The 24,579-nt window shown below is 38.7% G+C and overlaps 1 protein-coding gene across 19 annotated transcripts in view; it reads left to right on the plus strand.

The window, feature by feature from the left end:
• COBLL1 (cordon-bleu WH2 repeat protein like 1) overlaps positions 1–24,579 on the plus strand; it is a 92,251-nt gene that overhangs the window by 59,199 nt on the left and 8,473 nt on the right. For 13 of the 19 annotated variants that reach the window (XM_068948765.1, XM_068948769.1, XM_068948773.1 and 10 more), the window contains 8 exons: positions 670–898; positions 2,703–2,741; positions 3,644–3,741; positions 3,860–4,099; positions 13,449–13,599; positions 14,040–14,114; positions 21,620–21,878; positions 24,374–24,459. In XM_068948765.1, the coding sequence (XP_068804866.1) occupies positions 670–898; positions 2,703–2,741; positions 3,644–3,741; positions 3,860–4,099; positions 13,449–13,599; positions 14,040–14,114; positions 21,620–21,878; positions 24,374–24,459 (1,177 nt within the window). The remainder of the gene's footprint in view (positions 1–669; positions 899–2,702; positions 2,742–3,643; positions 3,742–3,859; positions 4,100–13,448; positions 13,600–14,039; positions 14,115–21,619; positions 21,879–24,373; positions 24,460–24,579) is intronic. The other 6 variants (XM_068948767.1, XM_068948768.1, XM_009676165.2 and 3 more) reach the window with 1 other exon arrangement.

Consider the following 24,579-nt stretch of genomic DNA (forward strand, 5'->3'; position numbering starts at 1 on the left):
GGCAAATTTTGAAGATGCGGTGAATACAGCAAACCTGCCACAAACTGAAAATCAAGAACTTGTAGCATCTTTCATGCTGTGATACGTGTCCTTCTGATTGTATGTTCATTTTTCTTTAGCATATTGTACTTTTCGGTTGTTACTCTGCTTTTGTTTGTATATCCTCCTTAAGAAGACAGGAGCTTCCAGAATTACTGAAGCAACTCCTTCTAGGAGTAGCATAAATCTTTCCTCCCTCGTTTGTCATTCTGCCATGTAGAAGAATACCATTTTTTAATTTATCTAAAGCACTAGCATATGGTCATGGGAGCGCTTATGCTGTCGTTTTACCTTCCTTCCACACACATGCACACGGCTTATTGGCTGACTTATACTGCTACCTAATATAACCTAGTAGGGTGTCCTGGGGCACTGGATCCAGGCATGTACCCTTCTGGACAGACACATGACATGTTTTTAAAGAAGGAGTGGACAGTTTGATGTGCCTTTTTATTGAGCAGAGAGTCACAAAAATACTCTTAGTTTCCCTTCTGATGATACTGATACATTGTTTACTACAAGGTTGGTGAAGTTGGCCCTAAGGGGGATTCCTGTGGTTACTGTAAATCTGTGACAAAAATGCCAGTTGTTTTATGTGCTGAGGGTTTACTGGAGCTCTTTTCTCTTTAGCAAACAGTAAGAGTAGTCATAAACTACAAGAAGACACAGAAGACAGTAGTAAGAGTTAGCCCGCATGCACCTCTTCAAGAACTCGTACCAATTATCTGTAGTAAATGTGAGTTTGATCCTTCACACACTGTACTGTTGAAGAATTACCAGTCTCAAGAACCCCTGGATGCAACAAAATCTCTTAATGACCTTGGACTGAGAGAGCTATATGCCATGGATATCAGTCGAGGTAAGACAGCTTCTGTAAATTTTTTTTATAGCAAAGATGATTACTTAGTATTTACATAATGTGTACTTTCTGACTTTTTACTTCTGAAGAATTAATTTCCAGCAATTTTAGAACTATATTTCACTAATCTTCCACAAAATTGAAACTGGGACAAGTTTACGTGTACTTAGGGTTGAGAAGTGCAATATAAAAGCTTTTTCTGTTTTACTAAAGCGTTAGACACCAGCAAAGGTGGCTAATACATAGCATCACTGAAAAACAACCCCTTCCTTCCCCCTGCCCCCCCAACAACACTGTATTTCCCTCAGCTCATAGAGAAGACATGGGATCATGATGAGAAGAAAAGAACGGAAACAGCAGAGAGAAATTATTTAGTTTTATGTTTTAAAATTCTGAAGTTTTAGAATGGTGTGAGAGTGCTTATCTGTGCAGTATCTAGGTGCTTTTTATAAGCGTGATTATTTTATAGTGAATTTCATAAATGGATTGTGAAGGAATAATAATTCTCACTTTACTGGTGGTCTGGCAGGGGCACTGTTAACTAACTTGCTTGTATTTGCTTTCCATTCCCAACTTTAGCTTTAGCTGTAAGCCTACCTTTTTAAGGATAGGGTTATTGTACTCAGAACAAAAGATACTTTAACAGAATTTTTATCAATTTCAGACATTTCTCACAGAAATTTTACTTTGATGTAGAATGTCTTAATATTGACTCGCTTCTCCTCTGGATTACTGTTCTTTTGTTCTTATGTTTTTGTTACTTTCCTTTCTACTTTAAATCTGTTCCCCCCTCCCCTCCTTCCTGAATGCAGTCACTTTAATTTGGTATCTACACTTTCAAAAGAATTCTCCCAATTACTTCCTAAAGACCAGTTATCTCTAACAGTAGGAAAACGTCAGATTTGGAAAAAAAAGTCGTTTCTACCATGGTGAAAACAAAGCATCTTTCTTTCCTTCACTGAATTAAAAAAAAAGGAAATATTTTTACTTGCCTAAGCGTGTTGATTGGACTAAATGTGCCAATAGTGCATTGTCTAATTTGTTGTCTGGCCACCGCTTCATCCTACAGTCTGGCAGAACTGCCTTCTGCCCAGTCTGAAGCCCTCTGCGTCATTTGAATCGAACGGCCAAAAATCCTTAAGAGAGAATAAAAGGGACTACACCGTTTGGATGAAGCAGTGTCCCACTAGGAAATTTAGATACACTTCAGTTCTCTCAATTTGCAGAAAACTTTAAAACTTTGAATTTTCAGCTTGCTTTATGAAAGTAAATGAGATTTCATAGAATTTAAATTCACATCTTTATTCAGATTCATATTAATCTATAATTATTATAGATTCCTCTTTGTTTTCCAAGTTTGGACTGCCTGACAATCCAATACTTGTAGAGCAAACTACTTTTTACATACTGTTTTTCCTTTTTCCTTCAGAAATATAAATGGAGCCTCCCTCCGTATTTAAGAGATTCCAGTTTGTGTTACATCTCTTCAGACAGAATCCCCCAAATACCTCTTAGATTATATATTTTAGGGAGTGTCAGATGTTCCAGTGTTTTCTCGTGCGTGCTCTCTTGTGCGCGTGCTCCCTCCCTCCCTCCCTCCCTTAGCGTGTGTAGTTCTCATTTTATGAACTCAGGTTTTTAAGTGGCATACAGCATTAGGTAGAGTTTAAAGATAAGCATCGTTTTACTTCAGGAAGTATTACTATTTTCCAAATGTTGGAGATTCAGCTTGGGATTCTGTGTTTGTGTAACTTACAACTGCATCTTTGATTCACTCTGAAATTTTCTTTTTGTCTTTCTGTAGCCGCATCACCAGCTGATTTAAATTTATCATCTTTTGAAGGTACGCTTTAGTGAGATAGGTAGTGAAACTATGTCACTTAGTGACATTACTGTCCAATCCCATATAACATCACTTACCTGTGAATTAAACAATATCTCTGTCCTATCAAAGATGCGTAAGAAAAAAGTTCAGACAGAAGTGGAGATGCTCAGATATGTATAAAGTATTTCTGTATCTTTATACTTAGGTCAATTTATTAAATGTACAGTCAATGTTTATACTAATGCTTGTACTAAGAGTCCCACAGTGGTCTTGCTGATGGCTCCTGTGGGTTTTGGCATTTGCATTCAATGTGATTTCATTAAGAAATTCAAATCCAGTGAAAATTAGAGAAAGATGGCCTTTAAATTTACAAATCCTCTGCATGAATAAGACAATGTAAGGAGAATAAATTCTGCAAGATACCAGTATGGACTTGATTATCTTTACCCTGACTGTCATGCAGGTATGTGTGTAGGTCAGCACCTGTCAAGATTTCAGTGATGTTTCTCCATAGTCATACCACTGGCAGGCTTGCACCTGTCCTGTCCCACTTCACCCTTTGCCATGAGTTTAAAATGTTAAGGATTGTGAACTGGAGGGGCAGGTGTTCCTTTTCCCTTCTGTAGACTTTGCGATATGAATCATAACTTATCACAAGTGGAGTGGGTTGGGTTGCGAGTTGAGGGCATTACGCATGGCTGAAACTCGCCTGCTCTGAGTTCTGAGAAAGAGGGGAAGAGCACTGACGTTGGGAAACCTGATCATTGTGTAGCTTTTGGAAAAGCTATCAATATAGATGATTTTTGGTGTGCTTGGTACATCTTTCCGGAATGCTGATGACAGACAGTGAAATAGTAAGAATGCAGGAGAAATGATCTGTGCAATAAATAACATCTGGAACTATTTTTTTTCCATTTTAGACTCCTACCAAACGTCTGAAAACTTAGATGTTTTGAAGGAGAAAGAAAACAGAGGATTTTTCAGCTTTTTTCAACGAAGTAAGAAGAAACGAGAACAAGTAAGATGTAACTTCACATAAGCAAAACTCTTATAAACGTATTCTTAGACCAGTCAATACTGCTGATTGTTTTGCAGAAAGTAAAAAGGATTTGGATTTTTTTTCCCTCCCCTCCAAGGCTGCCAGTGCCCCAGCAACTCCACTGATGAGCAAGCCGAGGCCAACTTTTGTCACAAGAGATAACACTGTCAGCAAGCAGTATGATTCAAACACTTTGCCGTCTGAAATGCCAAAGAAACGGAGAGCTCCTTTACCACCTATGCCAACTTCTCAGAGCGCCCCCCAGGAACTTGCACATGCCCAGGTCAAAACGGCACCTGATCTTGTGAAATCTAACAGTCTTGATAGGAATGAACAGGTTAGTTGCATCTGCTTCACTTACCTCTAAACTTCTTGATTTAAGGGAATAGCCCTGTTATATATCTGTTGAGTGCAGCGTTTACTTCTAAAAAATTTAGTCTGACGATAACTATAGATCTTAGCAGATGCTTTTTTTAAATCTTCATGTCCTGTGTCCAGAGTAGCTGATGTACTTTTAAAAGGAAAAATTAACTCCTAATTTAAGTTGCTCTTGTGAGTGCCTTTTGGTTCTTTTGGATGAATAGTTTACATATTTAAATGTGAGAGTGTAGTCTCACTTTAGCATGTCTAGTAATTATATGTTTTGGTGCTTCCTGTCCTTTTTAATGTTTTAATTATGTAAGATAAACCATATTTAGTTCTTTAACATTACTAGAAAAAGGTGGAAATTTTAGGAAGCAGTCTTAACTTGTTGGAAGCATAAGAATGTTAAACTAAGGTTTTATTTTAATCGAACAATTGCATAGCGATGTATTTAATTGAAGCTATGAGATGTGGGCTACATATCTAAGTTACCTATATATCCAGCGCAATGTAGAATTTCTGCCAACAAAATCTAGGAGAAATTGATGCATTAGGTAATAGTTTGGTAAAGCACATATGGTCAGTTGTGAATTCCAATTAAAGTTCAAGGCTAAAGCTGGCATTGTAAATCAAAACGCTTTATTTTGTATGTAATACTTTGCTTTAAATCCAGAATCTAAAGGTGGTCTGTAATAAATGAGGCTATTGGCATGCTATAAAGATGAAAAGTAGAATGGAATGAAATACAAGTGTGAGAGATTAATTTTATGTTAGACCCAGAGACGAGAAAATTCAGACTATGACTTGCTTTATCTTTATACGATTGACTCTTTCATTGATGCACAGAACCACAAGAGAGCACTGTTTAACAGAAGTTCTGAATTTGTGTAGTGTGTCCTGCTGAAAAGCTTTATCATTAAAGACAAAGGATTTTTTCCTATATTTTAATAAAAGAAATATTGAAAAAAAACATCATAATCTTTTTTACCTCATGATGTTTGTCTTTTAATTGAATTTAAATTTTTAAAAATAATTTATAATGTCAACATACTTTAAATGATTAATATCCCATTATGTCTAACAGTAATGTATGACTGCCGGGCTAGGATCTGTCACTCAACAAAATTGCTTAGATGTATTATTTTGTACTGACGTTTCTTATTCATTTAAAGTGATTTGACTGAAGTTGACTAACTCATGAAGAAAGGATAGAAGTTCAGATTGATTGAATTGTCCTTTTTTGTGTGTGTGTTCTAGTTTGTACTACCTTGTCCAGCTCCCTCAGAACTTAGAAGCCTTTGGCATGTTTCATTCCTGAGTCCTGTTTCATTCTGGTTTAATTGCACAGTGATTTATAGGATACTTCAGAGCTTGGCTCTTAAACATGAATGAATGTTTGCTCTGCAGTTCAGATTTTATTAATTTATGTAAAATAACTTGTCTCTTTAGTATCTACTTTCCAACAGTTACTGTCTGAAGAATGAATTTAGACTGGAATAGTACATATGGCTCAACTTGGTCAGGGAACTGTTAGGAGGGATCCTACCAGAGTTTTCACTGCAGAGCTAAGAAGCTCAGGAGTGCTGGGAGATTTTCAGAGACAGCTTTCCTGAATCGCAAGAGCAGCCCATCCCCTGAAGTGGGAAAAGGGGCAGGCACAGAAAGAAATCAGCCTGGTTGAATGCTGAGCTACTCAGAGAGCTCAAGTCAAAAAAGAAGTAAATGAGAGATGGGAAAGGGGACAGTGCAATTCCCCAAAAGAAATACAGAAACACTTCTCAGACATGCAGAGATGCTGCTAGGAAGGAAAAAGCAAGGCTAGAACTCAAACTCACAAGCGATACCAAGAAAGGCTTCTATAGGTTAGTAGCAAGCAGAAGTACAGGGAAGATAAAGATTTGCTGCTGAACGGGGCTGGCAAGTTAGTTGCAAATGGCACAGAAAATCGGAGGTGCCTTCTCAATGCCTCAGGACCTTCTTCATCTCAGTCTTCATGGATAAAGGTAGCCCCTAACTCTCTAGGCCAAGAAGCAACGATGAAGCAAATGGCAAAGCTCCATGTATAGATGGGACGTAAGCAAGTCTGTAGGACCCAAGGGGTACATCCGAGTTCTCTAGGCAAGTTGGCTAACATCACTGTAGAGCCACTCTCTTTCATCTTTGAAAGATCACGGAGATTAGGGGAAGTCCCAGATGACTGCAGAAGGACAGATATTATGCCCATCTACCGAAGGAAAGGCCAGAAAAGGAAGGTCGGGGAAACTACAGAACAGTCAACCTTACTTCAGTCCTTGAGAAAATTACGGAACAGGTGCTCAAGGGAGCTATTTCCAGGCAATTGAAGGACAAGGAGGCGTGTGAGAAGGGTCAATGTGAATTTAGGTAAAGTCAGTCATGCTTGATCAACCTGATAGCATTCTGTGATGAAGCAACTCGCACAGTGGATGAGGTCATCTGCTTTGATTTTAGCAAGGTGTTTGACAGAGTCTTTCACAACATTTTTGACAAACTGATAAGATATGGACTAGATAGATGGACCAGAAGATAGGAGGAAGACTGGCTAAACTGCCAAGCCCAAATGGTGGTGGCTGATGATTTCAGTCAGACTGGCTGTTGAGTGGAGTTCTGGAGGAGCTGGTTCTAGGTTTGATACTATTCAGTATCTTTATAAGCAGCATAGATTATGGAACTGAATGCACCCTCAGCAAGTTTGCAAATGACACCAAGCTGGGAGGAGAAGTAAGTATGCCAGAACAGTGAACATTCAGAGAGACCTTGACAGGCTAGAATTGCATGAGGTTTAACAAAAATAAACGTCGAGTTCTGCGTCTGGGATGGAGTAATTCCAAGCAGCAATACTGGATGGGTCTGACTGACTGCGGTGCAACTCTGTTGAGAAATACTTGGGGGTTTCTGGTGGACAGCAAGCTGAATGTGAGCCAGCAGCATGCCCTGGCAGCAGTGAAAGTGAATACTGTCCTAGGCTGTGTTAGCAAGAGCAGATCAATTTGATCCACCTTGATTTCACTGTACTCCATACATTTTAGGCTACTCTTAGATTACTGTGTCCAGTTTTGGTCGCTGCAGTTGAAGAGGGAGATTGAAAAACTGGCAAGGTTCTGGTGGAGGGCTGCCATGATGTTTACAAGGTTGGAGGACCTGATTATAAAGAAAGGCTGAAGGAATTGGGCTTTTGTGGCTTACTGACCAGAAGGCTCAGATGGGATCTAATCAGTCTTCTGATAGCTAAAAGGTATTATAGGGAAGGTGGAGGTGGTCTCTTCACAAGTGGCATGTGTGGTGGCAGGACAAGGGCCAACAGGCACTAGTTGCTTCAAGGGAAATTCCATTTAGATTATAAAAAGAAAAATCTTCACTGCGAGAACAGCTGAACATTGGAATAGGTTGTCCAGAGAGCTGTGGACACTGCCTCACTGGAAATACTTAAGATGTGCCTTGACAGGCTTCTGGCATAACCCAGTCTAATGCCTTGCTTTCAACCGAAGTTTGGACCAAATTATCTCCAGAGATCCCTTCCAACCTAGACTTTTTTATTTCACGTGGATGAACCACAACCTTGATGTTCAAAACTATGTACATAATTAGGAGAACAGAAAAAATATAGCAAGACTTCATCACCAACAGAAATGCAACAACAGATACTTGATTTTGTTGTGAGATTGAGCACTACTTTGAGTAATGCTGGCAAGGGGAAGACTGGAAGCTTGTTTCTTACAGCTTGTATTCTAAAATAAACAAAAAGGTACCTCTAACTAGTGAGAGTTCTGATTTCATTTAACTGTAAAATAAAGAACAGTTCCTTTAAAAATATAAGGTGTTAGGTGAGAGACAATGTAAAATAATTTTATTTGAGTAAAAATGTCATGTCGAGGATTTTCAACTGTGTGTTTGGGCACTATTTAATATAGACTGTAAGAATCAGTCTTTCTCCCAAGAACTGACATCCCAAGTTCAGAATTTGAAATGAGACTTATACGCATCTAAGAATAAAGTCAGTTGTGATGGTTGCATAGCATTTCTGATGGTTGCATAGCATTTCTTCATCTGTATCGTATGCATCAGTGTTTCATCAACTCTAAGTGACCAAATTCTGCTCTTCTGTTCTGAGTCAGTTCTCAGTAATGCAGCAAGTCCCATGGTCACTCTAGACTATAATTATTTCACTGTAAATGAGACAAGAATTGGGCCTCTTATGTTCCTCACTGTTGAAAATGTGCCTCCTGTTTCTACAATTTAAAGTCCGATTCAGGTTGCTCACTGGGCTGATAGGTGTGTTTGCTAGGCCGTTTAGCATATGTCGTAGTTTCCTTCATATTGTCGTGTCCTATTGTGTTAACTTACAAAACTAGAATATAATTATTTTTTTAAGAGTTGCTTTTTTATCTGCTTCCGTTTTACTGAAAACGTTTCCTTGCAAATCATACTGCTTTTAAGAATGCTGAAGTTCAGAAGCTGCTTGCCCCTCAGTTTATTTGGCAAACTGGCTGCATGCTGAATTTCTTTTATGGACCAGGGTGATGTTCTGCATGTGTCTTATTCTGGACAAATCTTTTTTGTAGTCTCCACAAGGAAGACAAAGGGAAATGTCAGTTTTGCCTAGATAAACTGTTTGCCTGGTTTTGATAGCAACAGGCATTTGCCTGTGCCAGAGTAGTAACATCAGACAACAGTGAAATGAGCCAACTTTAAGGGAACAGCGTTCTCACTATTGCTTTTCTTTAAAGTCAGTATATTGTAGTCCAGTTTCTCACAGTATGAAAAGGGTTTTAATGTTTACCTCCTGCAGCTTCCCCTCTTCTTTTCCCTTAAAAAAGAAATAATTTTTCTGTGTCTGAACAGTTACCTTCTGGTATGAAGGTTGAAATTTTTTCCCCTGAATTTCAGAGTGATTATAGAATTAGTTATTGAAGATGACATGTTGTTATTTTTAGGTAAGAAATTAGTGTGAAGGATGAAAGGTTATCTCTTACAAGTTACTATGTAGCATGATTTGTCTATTCTTTATAAGATAGTATTACTTAAATATTTGATTTAAGCACAGAAAATTTCTGTGTTAAATCAGGTTGGAAACAAGCATGTTAGTCTCTAATACTGAAATCCCTCACTGCTTGTGTCAGTTCTAATTTTGAGTGAGATGGCTCTTGCCAGAAGTATGTTTAGAACTAGCAAGTTTAAATATGCTTGCAAATAGAGAGGGCTCCCAAGGGTTTATGAAAAGTGCCGTAGTATAATGCAGTGTGTGTATCTTCACAGCTTTCATAAAAGTGGATGCAATTTTCTAGTAATAACGTTCCTTTAAATGAAAATCATTTGATTATGCCCAAAATGCAGTTGCTAGTTTTATTCCTAATGCTTTATTTATAAAAACTGGACTGTGATATCTGTTTTTTTTTTTTTTTTTTTTAATGAATGTTTTTTCCTTACACTGTTTGCAGTTGCTGTAAAGGAACATACATAAAGTTTGCTTGGGTAGGAATAATCAAATGGAGGTTTTTAGCCAAAACATTTACTGTTTAAAGTGATGGGTAGGACTTCTCAACTGTAGAAATATAGTTTTATTTACTTAAGCCTAATGCCTAAAGAAATTGAAATCTCCAGTCTGTTCTTCAGAAAAGAAAGGGAAGGAGATGATGAGAAATGGGAGAGGGTGGGAAGCAACTAAGCCATTAAGCGGTTCTGAAAAGCTTTATTAGCCACTGTCATGGAATAGCTTCATTCAGATTTCTGGAAGGGATGAATTCCATAGTTCAGAGGTTATACCAGAAGCTCATTTGCCTGAAATGTGATGGTTAGCCCTTTAAAGGAGAAGTTGGGCAATGTCATAGCAGGCACTGTGATGAATCTCAGGGAGATCTTGAATAGAGCCAGGGTCATCTGTGAGAAGACAATGCTCAGGACTACTTGTTTTCTCTTGCTGCAGCTTGGGTGAGGATAATTTAATGTGATGCTGATGTGATTCAGAATTGGTGGTGGACATAGCATATATCCACCTTTCATATATACCAAATACATAGCCTTGCCCCCTTCTTTTATATTTATTTTTGTACCATGGTTTATGTACAGGAATCAATGGACAGAATACTAATATCGGGTGTTTGGACGGAAGACTACCTGTTGAGGTTCTCCAAATGTATTCTGTATGTCCTTTCTTTTCAATAGGTCAAAAGCATATTGTTTTCTTTGCAGCATTTTGGGTAAGAAGCTTAAGTCACATGATAAAAATTTAGTTTGTTAAGCACTGTAAATTTTTTTTCTATTATGCCTTGGATGTATATTTGTTTGCATACTTCTTTCCCTGCATGGTGTAAAGGGAAAAAAAAAATACTGTCAATATGGTTAGCAATATGCTTTGGTATCCTATTCCCCTGCATAGCTTCTGTTAAGCCAGGATACCTGTGGAGGAAAAGAGGTACTCTTGATAGGAAAATGTGTATATAACGACACTTGATGTGAGGCATACTTTCCAGCGCAGTGAAATGCTCCGCTATGCTCTTTGCCAAACGCTCACTGGTTTTCTCTTCTGTTCCAGCTGCAAAATTACTGTGTCTTAATGACCTTTCTCTGCTTTTGGAGATGAGAAGGGTGATCAGGCACCATGTCTGCCATTGCTTAGAGAGGCTGGAAGTTGGGAAGCGCTGACCTCTGTTGATGTCTGCTTGGGATGGTGTGGGCTAAAAAGTCTCATACACCATGAAGGTGTGCAGTGTTAAAAATGGAACGCCTCCTTACGTTATGGAAGTTTGGACAAGCGTTCACTGATGTTCCTGTGCAAGCCCAGTTAATTACTAACAAAGCACTGGTATCATTGGCAGTTGGTGTGACACATGAACACCCAGATGTATATTCCCAAACTTTGCCAGATACATCTTAATAATTTTTATTTCCATCTGTTTAAAGTACTATTTTCATATTACAACCTTTGTTAAGATTTGAAAGCTCTTAATATTCATATGCTGAATAATTCCTGAGAAAATCTGTTCAGCACTTGAACCTTAACTGGAACATTTAGTACTTGCTTGAAATCTCTCTTTGCAAATCATTTGTGTCTTTGGATGCAAAGGGCAGTAGAAAGGCTTATTAAAATCTTGTAGTAGCATTTGTGCTCTTTTGCTGAGAGCATTATTTCCCCCCCTACACTCATACGCTTTTTTTCTGTGCATGAGGGAACTCTGGTGACATCTGTTTAGCTGAGCGAGTACGCGCAGAACTCTGTGCCACCCAAGTCAGCTCAGGGAGTCTGTGCAAAGCAGATGAGGGTGCAGACTTTTGAATGGAGGAACGGTGTCTTTGTGCAGACGCTGAAGAGGCGGGCTACAGCCATGTACAGCAGCTACCAGAAAGGAGAGAAATACAACTGCCCAATATCAAGAAGGAAAATGATTTAAAAATCAAAAAAATGCCTGATTTTGGGAAATAATGTAATTTTTGACACCCCTCCCCCACAAACTCAGAGGCTGAATACTGTTAATTTTTTGGGTTTTTTGGTAGAACTACTTAGGAACTGTGAATGAGAAACTATAAAAAAAAATGTACAGTGTTTTTTCTTGTGTGACGTTTTAATCTAGAATCTGACTTGTTAAGAACTATTAGAACTTGCAAGTGTTTTTAGTTAGGAGTGGAGTGCTAGGTTCATATCCTTTACTTTTCTTGAAAGAATATTTCACTTTGTGCTTAGTCTTTCTCCCTGTTATTCAGAGCCTTGCTTTGCTTCAAAGGGCTTGCGTTGCTTGTTTTGGCATTAAATTCCTTGGAAGAGGAATTCTGTGAACATGTTTGGACAATGCCGCTCCTTAGAGTGCGGGAAAGTACCTAAGGGATCTGTAAGCCCTGACTGACATCCAGGTGGGATATATCAAAACAGGTGACTGACTATCCCCAGGGTAGCTCAGAGGATAGTTTTCACTGCCCCAGCTCATTCATTCATATGCTGTATTGAGATGTAACAGGAGCTGCCAGACTGCTTCACAGACAACTTGTGCCAGTATCTTTGCTCTTGTAATTTTCTTCATAATTTTGATTATGAACTGAATACTCTAGCCTTTTTTTAAAAATGTCCTTTTACTGTAAGATGTATATTTGTTGTTGTGTGGTAGCTTGATAAATGAAAAGCGTCTCTTCCATGGATATTGACAGGGTCAGAAATTCTGTCCGCAGGGAAGGTTTTGAAAGGATCATCAGGGAAAGAAAGATTTGTAAGCGTATTTATACCGTCTCTGCTCCTCCATATCCCGCTTTGTGAAGCGGGCTTGTTAATTAAAGCACAAAGAGAAAGTTCTTTGAAGATGAATCCTCATATCCAGTTGCTGTGTGGGGGGTTCTTGCAAGAAGTGAACGTCACTCCTGGATTTTATTATATCATTGAGTCGATGAGCGATAGGGATCTGAATTGCTACAGAAATAGCCAGCTGTGATGAGTGCTGAAGCACATTTTTCTATTGCTGGGATCCTGAAAGTAATCATTCTAGCAGATGTGAAAGTAAGAGGTTTCTTCAGCATGAGACAAACTGCTGTTAGAATGGCAGGCAAATTTACAGCCGTTGTCTTTTTGAGACACAGAACATATTCTTTAAATTCAAACAATTTAAAATACAATTGGACTGTCGTATCATATGAACTAAGAAGTCCTTACCAGAGGTCCTGTAAGGAAGACTTTGTCCCTTTTTTAATGCTTTTGGTTATCTGTGCATTAAGAAAAACATTTCTCTCTTTTGCTACAATAATAAGGTCATTATTTCAGTTTTAACATAAGAAGCTATAGTGAATTATAAGACAGTTGTACTTTCCAAAATAAATTTTGAAAGATAGCATTAGAAAAATTGCTATAAAAGTCCTAGTATTTCAAGTAGAGAAATAAATTCCTAATAATTACATATACAGCCTGGTTATGACTGCTGTTGAGGGAATGGAAAAGGAGAAGCATGTTTCATGTCATATCAGTCAGGTGCAGTTGTAGCTTCTTTCCACGATGATTTTAGCTAGTTTTTGGACTAGCTGGTATTTAGGTTTTGTAAAATGGCCTTAAGGCACAAAAGAACTCCAATTCCCTTTTCATACTATATATGAGAATTGATTCTCTTTTACTGCTGTGTCTTGGACTTCTGCGAATATATTCGATTACTCTAAAAAATCTTTTTTGAGGAAACTCAGAATTTAAAATCAGAAACAGTAATTCTGGTAATAGGTAGAGACTTTCTTTTTCCCAAATGTACATTACAAATACTTTTCGAAAATAATTACTGGAGTTATTTCACTGTTTTTCTTTGGTTGCTAATCATCTTCTCCTTCCGCATCTGCCTTCTTAGGCCCCTCCAGGACTAGAAGTAGAAAGAAAGGGCTCTCTGCCGCTCAGTGACACAGCTTCTGTGAACTCCTCTCTACGAAGGATGAAGCGCAAAGCACCCTCACCACCCTCTAAAATGCCAGAGGATCAAAGTCAAAGCGTTAATGAGACTGGTAATCTTTTTATACTGCTTAATTACAAGGCAACAGAAAGTATGGTAATTGGGCTAAACATTAAAGAAATACCACCCTATGAGATAAAAACTTAAAAAATATGAGTGCCAAACATATTCAGATTAGAAGGAGCAATAATATTATTTTATTAAATCAGCTGATGGAATGTAAAGACAAGCTTTAGAGCACGCTGAGCAGAAAGAAACAAACCTCTAATTAATTATAGTTAGATTACCTATAGCAGTTGTGTCTGTATTAATCCGATGGGCAACTTGGGGGTGGGCAGAGGAGATCAGCTTCTCTGGAACAGGGAGGGATTAATAGAAAATGTATTGAGAAGAATTTTAGGGAAGGAGGTTTGTATTGTTATTTTATAATTCTGTTTGATATAAAAATTCAGTTTTCTTAGGTTCAAAAACACCTTTTTTTACTTATTGCAGTAACAGCGTCAACAGAATTAACGTCTGCTAAGGGTACTGTGGAAGAAAAAGCCACCGAAATACAGCCTGAAACAGGTTAGTTTTTTCCGAATGCATTGGTCAGGTCTATTTTACAGTAAGCTATTATAATTCATAGCAATAAATTTCTACGCTACAGACGTGTCTTAAGTACAGGACTTATTACAAGGCTTCAGATGAATTAATTCTCCCTTTCAAGTACAAAATACGACTTTCTAAAATAAAGATGTTTTGCCATTACCAAATACAGGAAGATGTCCATACATTTTTGTATTGGTTTCTCTGCTTTACATTTTAGTAAACTAAACATTATCCCTGTTCTCCTTCCTCTCCCACAAACGAGTCAAGAACGGGCTAGAACTTTAGTGATTTTTGTATACCCCGTAACAAGCCATTCAAGAGCTGAAGTCCAGCCTTGTTTTCAGAAACCCTCCTTGTGTGCCCTTGACCTGCATAAGCTAAGTGTAGGAGCAAATCTGTGCCTGCCTTTTGGCTTCTATCTTGAACAACCTTTGAAAACATGGGTTATAAATACAAACTATACCCATAAATAGTTGTACTTTTGTTGGGTGCTAAAGAAATAAATTGTGATATATGAAAGTGCGGCTGTTTAAAATAAAATACAATTACATAGCTGCTCACTAGTTGACAGGAACTCTTGAGTCAAACTAGTTGGAGTGGTAAAACACAAAACACAAGAGTAGAGAGAGTCACCTGCCATTTTAGATCCCTGGCAAAGGGGAAAAAAATAATCAGTAATTATTGAATTTGGGCTCAGTTTATGTTTAGGGCTGTATGTAAATTGTCAGAGAAGATCTTTGATAGAAATTATAGCAGGAAAAGTCTCTGGGAGAATAAAAATATATAAGTTAATAAATACGAAGTACAGATACTGTGCAGTTGAGGTTGAAGATGTAAGGAAGTATGGTTGAAACCTGCTACATATTTTTGTTTCTTTAACTTATGTTAGAAGCAATAATATACTCAATGAAAGTATATTTAGAACCTTGAAAAACATATGCTAGACTGTGCAAACCGGTAACCACAGATGCAATATCTGACATCCTAATGCAGACTCAGTTTCATCGGAGGTTTGAGTTACCTTGGTAGAGGGTAGTGGCTGATGTTCAAATGTGTATCCTCTTACTCTGTCTCCTGTTTGGGTTTGGAACCTCTGGCAAAGAGATGAGGCAAACAGGCAAGGGCCATAACTACTACTTCTGGCCTCCAGAGCTTTCTGGCATTTGGAAAAAATCTGTGTAAAAAAAATCTGAGTTAGTCTTGAAGGCACATTTAAAGTATCCTGTGAGATTGCAAAGAAGCTGTAAGCTGTACTTATAAAACATGAATGTAATTTATGATAATGGAGACTCAGTTTACCAAACTCTTTGAATTCCCTTTGAAAATAACTGATCTGTTTCAAAAATCTTCTTGGCTACTCTTCCGTTGTCATTCTAATGTTTATGTTCTTTATTCTGCAAATCGTTGCAGCTAACAAACCTTATTCCTGAAGTACTCCTTTGATATGCTCAAAGCCACAGTACCAGCATGTGTCTAACATAGCTTTGAGTTTGCCAGCCGTGAATAAAGTTTTCTCCAGCAACTGTGTGATGAAACTATCTTTGCTTGTAATGCTAACATTCCTGATGCACCTGAAATACAATTTAAGTATTGGTTGTAGTATCTTTCTTTATAGTGTTTTGGCTTGATAGTTAAAAGTAAACACATAACCTTTTCTTTTCCTAATTGTAGCAGATGAAGGAGGGTAGTCACTTTTAAAACTGTTTTAAGTAAATTGTTCTTAGGAATGTTTATTAGTATTTAATTTTTGTGTTAAAAAGTGTGTTTATCTACAGGTGATGAGTCTAAGATGAGCAAATTTATCATGCTCTGATTTAATATCAAGCTTTTTTTTTGTTTGTTTTCTTGAACTTGTTTTCATGCTAAGGTTGTAGATCTATGCTAGAATTTCTCTAGAATTTACTCATCGCTGCAGCGTGCGTGCTACCACTGTCGTGTCTCAGTGTTGCATAGATAAGCAGCCATGAACTTCATAGAATGGCTTCTTTGTTCTTTTCATAGATTTAGGAAGCTCTGCTTGAGGTATTTGACTTTTGTAGTTAAACGTTTTAATTTAAGCTGTAATGGAAAAAAATGGAATAATCTTTACTGAGCTTAGAACAGCCTGTGTTGAGCCCTGGGATTTACATTCTCATTCAGAGGTGATCTTTAGTCCTGTTTGTGATGTCTTCGTGCCATATCCTTGGCTGATGACTCATTGCAATGCGTTTTTTTTTAAATGTAAAGGTAAGTCACATAGCACAGCTTTATTGTCCTTTTTTTTCTCGTGGGTTACTGCTGCTCTCTGGTGGCTGTTCTGTGGCCTTTTTATAAAAGGTCTTTTGAGGAAAGCCCATCGTGCTGTGAGAAACAATATTCACCTGCGTCAAAATCAGTTGTACTACTCTTGACCTATCCCTATCCTGAAAATTATGCATCAGATTTCGGCGTTCTTTTAAATAAAAAAGATGCAATAGTTTAGTATCTGTTTAATTGCTAAATTGGACGTAATTTTAACTTTACATAAACTCAGTATTTCCTTCCATTTGGTTTAATACTGCTTTGAGTATCAGTCTTGTGGGAGTTTTGTGAGTTTTTGTCCAGTTGTCACTGGCATTCACAAAGTATTTCTTCTGTGCATTTCTGCTTTATTAATTAAGTGAATAAAATTAACCTGCAAATACAATGTTATCTTCTGCGCTACAGTGAACCATTATAGATGTTCAAGAACTTCTATTTAGTGTCTTGAGTAGTGCGTGGCTAATAGACATGTGCACATTAAGTGGGATTATGCTATATAATTTGCAGTAGGCAACACTTCTGTTGTAAAATGGCGTTTTCAACGGTTTTTCCGTGGTATAAAGACAGACCGTACTGTGACAAAAGTGGTTTGAAGGCATACATCTACTAGAATAAACTTTTAAAAGAGAACCAATATGAATATTTTGGCTCATAAAGAACTTTTTTTTTTTTTCTCAGTTATGATTTTTGTGCCCCTTCCCTAAGCTGAATTAATGCTTAGTCTTTTTTCTGGAGGAGAAGGTGAAATGGTTTTAAAAAAATTAAAGATTTTTAAATAGTTTTCTATTAAACAAATCCCTTGCTATAATCTTCTTAGTTACAGTATCTCTTAACTTTTTGAAGGAGTCAAGAGCAAAGGTGCTGCGAGCTTTGCATGATATAGTCAGTCTTTCTGATTTTTGGTATTTACAAGCACAGTGGCTCACAAAGCAGTATGAGCCTATTATCTGTTGTGTAAAGAGTATTCTTATTGACTTAAGGGAGGCTTCTAGTTGGTATATCAGGTATTTCTTCACAGTGTTATTCCATAGGTTTTCACAGTATTCTTTTAGGGCTGTTTAGAGCTTATTCCCTGAGAACATCAGGCATTCAATTAAATGCAGACAAAAATGCAATTTATGTGCTTTGTTGGTTACCTGAGATTGATCACCTGACTAGAAAAAACATACTTTCATATGCATGGTGCATGTATGTATATGTACTTAAACACAGAGTAGGGAAGCAGTATGGGCACAGTACATGGCCAGTGTTGCCATAAATACTTCCTAGTGGTATGTTGCATATGAAACCTCTAAACTGAGGGTCTGGAAACAAGTCATAAAATTTGAACTGTTCCTCTGGCGAGCTAACTGCATGGTGTAAATGAAGGATTTTTTTTTTTTTTTGGTAGTTGTTGTTTTGCTTTGTTTTGGATCAAATTCAGACTTTATTCTGCTGCAGCCATGGCAGTCCAGTAACAGATGAAAAACTACCAGTTGAAACTAACCCCAAGCAAGTCTAATATGCTGACAAATAGTGCTTTGTAGACAGTGTGAGCTTATTTTTGGCTGGAATCATATATTTGCAGTTCAGGTTAGTCCAGTCTGAAGCGTGGAACTGTTTCTAGCGCAGTGAAGGAGAGACTTTCATGTAGTGGCAATGTCAGCAATGTCTTCTACCAACCCAGGCTGACTAAATTTCCATCCCATCAATATAGATATAACTTAGCCTTTGTTATACTTCCCCAGAGGAAAAACGACAGAGATGACAGCAGTGCCTGGGCAAAAAGCCATAGCAACTCCAGAATGTTTCCATTTGTCTTGTCAGAAACACTGGCCGTGTTTTGTTGTATAATTCAGGTTTCCATAGCATATTAAGTTAAACTGAAGGTCTCGGTCTTTGTTCACATAGCTGTCAGTGGCTCAGGCCCATAGCATCTAGGAGCTAATCTCAAGCTCTGGGATGAAGATTCTGCAAGTCCGCGTTTCAAGCGGGCTGGTGATTCTCACCTGCGTAGGAGACAGTGTTCTTGTGAGCTGGTCATAGGTCGTGGAATAGTCTCAGCAGATCTGATGTTTGCCCATGTTCTGTCACACTTTGTTTTTGTCTTGTGACATATATATTTATGTACACATAAAAGCATACTGCTACTACTGAAATTGTCTCCCAAAATACTAGGCTGCATATATGAATTTTCCATAGATGGAGATGAAAGAGTTAGAATTTACTGTCAGTAAGGGCCTAAGGAGTCCCTTTAATATCAGCGTGGCATATGTGTGTACATGTGTTTAGGTCACATGGCAGAAGCTAATCTGCACCACTTTGCAATCTTGCCACTCTTTCCATGAGGATCTAAATCACCTCTGCATTCATAGCTATGACAGGTGTTGACCACATTGCTTAATGCACAGCTACGAAGCATTACTACAAGAGGGCAAGACAAAAAATGACATAGAACTATTGATTTAACTACAAGCCTGTCAGCCTCACCTCCATCCCGGGAAAGGTGATGGAACAGCTCATCCTGGAGGTCATCACTAAGCACCTGGAGGACAAGAAGGTGATCAGGAGTAGTCAGCATGGATTCACCAAAGGGAAATCATGCTTGACCAATCTGATAGCCTTCTATGATGGAATGACTGGCTGGGTAGATGAGGGGAGAGCAGTGGATGTTGTCTCCCTGGACTTCAGCAAGGCTTTTGACACTGTCTCCCATCACATCCTCGTAGGCAAGCTCAGGAAGGGTGGGCTGGGTGAGTGGACAGTGAGGTGGATTGAGAACTGGCTGGATGGCCGAGCTCAGAGGGTTGTGGTGAGTGGTGCAGAGTCAAGTTGGAGGCCTGTAGCTAGTGGTGTCCCCCAGGGGTCAGTCCTGGGTCCAGTCTTGTTCAATGTATTCATCAATGACCTGGAGGAAGGGACAGAGTGCACCCTCAGCAAGTTTGCTGATGATACTAAACTGGGGGGAGTGGCTGACACACCAGAAGACTGTGCTGCCATTCAGAGGGACCTGGACAGGCTGGAGAGCTGGGCGGAGAGGAACCTCCTGAAGTTCAACAAAGGCAAGTGCAGGGTCCTGCACCTGGGGGGAAATAATCCCATGCACCAGTACAGGCTGGGGGTTGACCTGCTGGAAAGCAGCTCTGCAGAGAAGGACCTGGGAGTCCTGGTGGACAACAAGTTAAACATGAGGCAGCAGTGTGCCCTTGTGGCCAAGAAGGCCAATGGTCTCCTGGGGTGCCTTAGGGAGAGTGTTGCCAGCAGGTTGAGGGAGGTGATCCTGCCCCTCTGCTCAGCCCTGGGGAGGCCTCACCTGGAGTACTGTGTCCAGTGCTGGGCTCCCCAGTCCAAGAGAGACATGGCCCTACTGGAGGGAATCCAGTGGAGGGCTACAAAGATGATGAGGGGACTGGAGCACCTCTCCTATGAAGAAAGGCTGCGAGAACTTGGCCTGTTCAGCCTGGAGAAGAGAAGACTGAGAGGTGATCTGATCAACGTGTTTAAGTATCTGAAGGGGGAGTGTCAAGAGGATGAGGCCAGTCTCTTCTCTGTGGTGGCTAGCGACAGGACAAGAGGCAACGGGCACAAACTGAACCACAGGAAGTTCCACCTAAACCTGAGAAAAAACTTCTTCACTGTGAGGGTGACTGAGCATTGGAACAGGTTGCCCAGAGAGGTGGTGGAGTCTCCTTCGCTGGAGATATTCAAAAGCCGTCTGGATGTGATCCTGGGCAATATGCTCTAGGTGACCCTGCTGGAGCAGGGAGGTTGGACTAGCTGATCTCCAGAGGTCCCTTCCAGCCTAAACGATTCTGTGATTCTGGCTTTCATAATTGCTCTGTAACGGTGAATGAATAATTTTGCTTTTACTGAAGTCTTAACTAATGACCTTAGTAGAAAAGCTGTTCTGAATATAGATTTCCTCCAAGTGTTACACAGTTCCATATTTTGTTTCTGTAACGCTGTGTACTTCTCTAGAAGTACTGGATGCACTGTAGGATACCAGTTTGTAGAGAAAGTCTATTTAAGGCTTTTCTTGAAAGAAACACATACTCTGCGATCTGCTGCCTCATAGCATTGTTTACTTCAAGCCAGTATTTTGTTATCCTTCTTAGCCTCTATTTAGAGTAGATTTACACCTAGAAATTTACTAATACTTTTTCACAAGAGTCTGAGACCTAACTGTCTTAAGTGCAAGGCCTGGTGCACGCAAAGTACTGGTGCATGCCAAGCTGCCCAGGAGTACCCTGTCCAGGTCAGGCAGAGGACACTGCTTATAAGGCTCCATTGCTTCCAGTAGCTTTACATGGTGCCATATTCACAGCATAGATGAAATTAGTGTTATTTTTCTTGTGTTATAGAACACAAGTTGCAAAGCCAAGAGGTTAATTGTACGGCCTACTTACTAATATTTGAAAAATATGAATCAACATCCATTTGTAGGAAGATTCCTGGCAGACAAGTAAAGCCAGGGACAGTTAGTCCCTCTGGAAATCAAAATAAGTGGATTGATTAGTGTAACTTTAAGTATACTGACTTACATATATCCTAAAGCAGTAACTAAATCTTTTAGTTTAACTATGCTTTAGCTGAAAAGTTCATTATTGTCATGGATTAGTGCTGTTCCGTGGTTTTTGTGGAATTCTGCTGTAACACGGGACAGTTCACAAGATACTTCTGTGTTTTAATACAGTCAAGATAATTATGGTAAAATTTTGATAATGGTGAGCATACTTATTCAAAACACTGGCAAAGCTGAGATTTGGTTTGTTCTTTAATTCTTTAACATATTAATCCTTATGTAAATGAACTGTATATTTTAAACCTGATTGCAAATTCAATGAAAGTAGCAAGAAATCTGGGTAAAATAAGTTCTGCCTACCTCTATGAAATTTGAGATGATGGTATTGTTAAATATATTCTAATCCAGTACTTGAATAAACAAAGGAAAAACGTATCCAGTAGTTACAGAAACAGATGGGGATAAGCATATTCTCTAGTATAAAGAGAAAGAAATGGAAAGGACTAGAAAATAAAGTGAAGTTAAAACTCTGAACGAGTCCTTTTTTGCCTGAATTATGAAGAGAACTCTCCTTGCTTTTCCTTCTTTAAACTATGTAGATTGACTTTGCAGTCTCTTTGTATCAACACCCTGAATTGGTGTTGTGTTTTTTTTTTTTGTTTGTTTGTTTTTGTGTCTTTCTTGCTTTCTGTGAGTGTAGCTGCAAGGAGCTCTGAATGCAGTCTGGAAGAAATTGATGAGAAGGAAGAGATGAGTGTGCAACAGAGAGAGGAAACTGAAAGTACAAAGCCTTCTCTCAGGACAGGAGAGGTTACTGCAGCCTTCAGCTCTGCTGAGGTACCACTGGAAACTGAGAAAAATGATCCTGCTTCATCAGCTCCGGTTCCTGGCAGTGTTTCTGTAGACAACTCACAAAGCCTCAAGGAAGAAAAACAAGAAAATATTAGCACAGATGGCAAGTAAGTACGCTTTGTGACAAAGAAAGGAGCACTGGGGAGGGAATGGGGGAGGCAAATAAAACGTTGAGTGCTGTTTCATTGTGGAGCACAGAATAGAGAATTGCGAGAGAGGAATGAGCTTAATAAGCGAAGGTTTCAGTTGTAGCACTCTTCCGTACGCAGTATTTCATGCAGCTTTTCAACAAAAATGGCATAGTAGTGTTCTGCAGGCTATTGGTTTGAGCCTCCCTTTCCATATTACCAAAACAGCCTGACCCCCAGGAAAGCTGAACCTGGCTCTAAAATATCCAGCATGTTTACTAGAGCAATGTGCTGTAGAAAATTGGGCATTGACTGGTTAAATAAGAATTTAAAATTTCATTCTTAGATGGGGTTGGGGTTGGGGGGGACTGGGAACAGGTAGATGGGCCATCTTCTGTTCTTCTAGGCACAGTTATCTATCGCTTGCATATTTAGTGTTTTAATTTTTGTTTTGTTTTTTCCCCTGTATCTTAGCCAGTTATCTTGACCTGCTTTATCCATCTGCTGCCAGGAAATCAAGTTAATTCTTCCTTTTTAAAGCATAAACACATTGGTTTCCTTAACCACTCTTTTTCCTTTCTGGTGATGCTGTACCTTTGCCCTTCAGCATGTTTGTTAAACTACCTGACTCAGCCGGCCTCCAGCATGAGTTAGTGCCTGCTTGAAATGAATGTTGATTGTCCAGAGAAGTCCCATTGTGTTAATCTAATTCACTATTTCTGTGTTCCCTGGGGCAAGTAAACTGGCAACTGTTCCCAATTTAAATTGAAAGAACTACTTCAATTATTGTACTGAAGCCAAAATCTGTGAATGCTGTAGTAGGCAGGAACTTGCAAGGTAGTATAGAGAGTTCTGACTTGTATTTCAAGGGTCTTTTTAGTCAGACCAGGATCACCTGGGGCTTTGCAAAAATCTTGAGTGTTCTGTCCTGACAAGTACCGTGCCTGTTTTTCGGGTCTGTCTGCTATGAGTGAGGAGGAGGATCAGGCAAATATTATTTTTTGCCTTGAACTTTCAAATTATCAGACCTGTTGTATTACTGGGCCAGTTTGGCCAATTGGCCAGAAGCTGTTTCTTTTTTCTCCACTAACTTGTAATAGCCTCTCATGGCCTATAATGCTGCTGAGCATCATGTAGTATGCACTGCACTGTAACGGTATAGGCTGGAAATCTTTTCCTGCCTGGAACATCAGAGTAATTCGACCATGAGGATTTGCATTTCTCTAACATTATTTCTGGAAACCTTTTGCTAAGTCAGCTGTTCTATATAAGATCTAGTGACTTTGTAGAAGTTTTTCTTGTAATCAAGCTCATGAGATACATGTAATATTCACATAAAAGTAATGATTTCTATAATATTGTATTTTCTGTGACTTGTGGGTTTTAGTTTGGTTTAGGCTTTATTTATTTTAAAAACCTTCTGGCTTGTTGTGAATCCTTACAGTTCAGTCTCTCAACTGTACGGAGTGAAGGACTGAGCTTTAACCTTTTTTTAAAAAGAGCTGTGAGAGTTTATGGTCCTGTTTAAGGGTTTATTGGATGCTTTAGACTGTACAAGCAGATGAAGATGAATGTTGCTGAAGAGTTTATCATTTTAAACTGATTCAAGCACATGTTTCAGCTCAAGGCACTGGTTCCTGGTAACTGATACATTTGAAGTGGAAAATAAATTAGGATCCTCATAATGTTGGTATTTGTAACTAGAGAAAATAGAAGCATCTTAAATGGAGATCTAAGTTTGAAGTTCTAATAATTTTTTAAAAAAGCAGTTGAAGTATTCCTGACCTTTTTGATTTACCTTTTTAGGTCAGGTACTTAGTCTTTTCCCCAAAACTATATATTTAGCATTTGTACAGTTCTCTTGTCGATTATGATTTGAGGACAGAAATTATACGCATTTGCAAAGTTAACATTTTTATGCATATTTCTTTGCTGTGCTCAAGATTTCTCTTGAAATGGGCAGAAAATTTTTCATTCCACTACTTAGAAAAGTCTGCATTGCGCTTTTTCGTATGCAGTCAGTGTCTCTGATAACTTCCTGTGTTTTGTATAAGGGACAAATTCAAGAACACATTTTTAATGCTGGGGGTGTCAGAAGACTTCACACTAAGAACACTTGTATGAATGATAAACCAGTGCTTAAGTGGCTTTACTGAAACTGAGCTATTACTGGCCGGGGGTTGTTCAAAGTGCATGAGTAAACAAAAGGAGGGAAAGAAGGGAAAGGAAAACTGGACATGTTCTTGTACAGAAGAGAGTGAAGCTGCGTGTCATTTTGGTATATAAAATATCATAGCAGCGTTTCTTGTCATTTGAAAAAAAAAAAATCAGTTGAGTATTCCAGTGTTTGGCAGAATTTCTATTCTATTTTGTCCATCTGTGTTTGGAGAGTATTGCCAGTTCTCTTGAATCTTTTCTTGTGTTTACTGAAATGAGTGATACCAGCATATTTAATGTACTGTTGTGCTTTGTAGAGGACTACAGACTAAGATAAGCAGTGAGCAAGATGCATTTGAAAGAGACAGGAAGCTCAGAATTTTGGATCAAAATACAACTGATGGTGAGTAGTTCCCACTCATTTTTAATGCTTCAAAACAAGTCTGAAGAGAACTCTTCTATTCCTTTGAAAACAATGACAATTCAATACAATCAGTTTGAATTGTTATAAGCAGATTACTTT

This window comes from Struthio camelus, chromosome 6 (assembly GCF_040807025.1).
Source record: "Struthio camelus isolate bStrCam1 chromosome 6, bStrCam1.hap1, whole genome shotgun sequence".
NCBI classification, from domain to species: domain Eukaryota; kingdom Metazoa; phylum Chordata; class Aves; order Struthioniformes; family Struthionidae; genus Struthio; species Struthio camelus.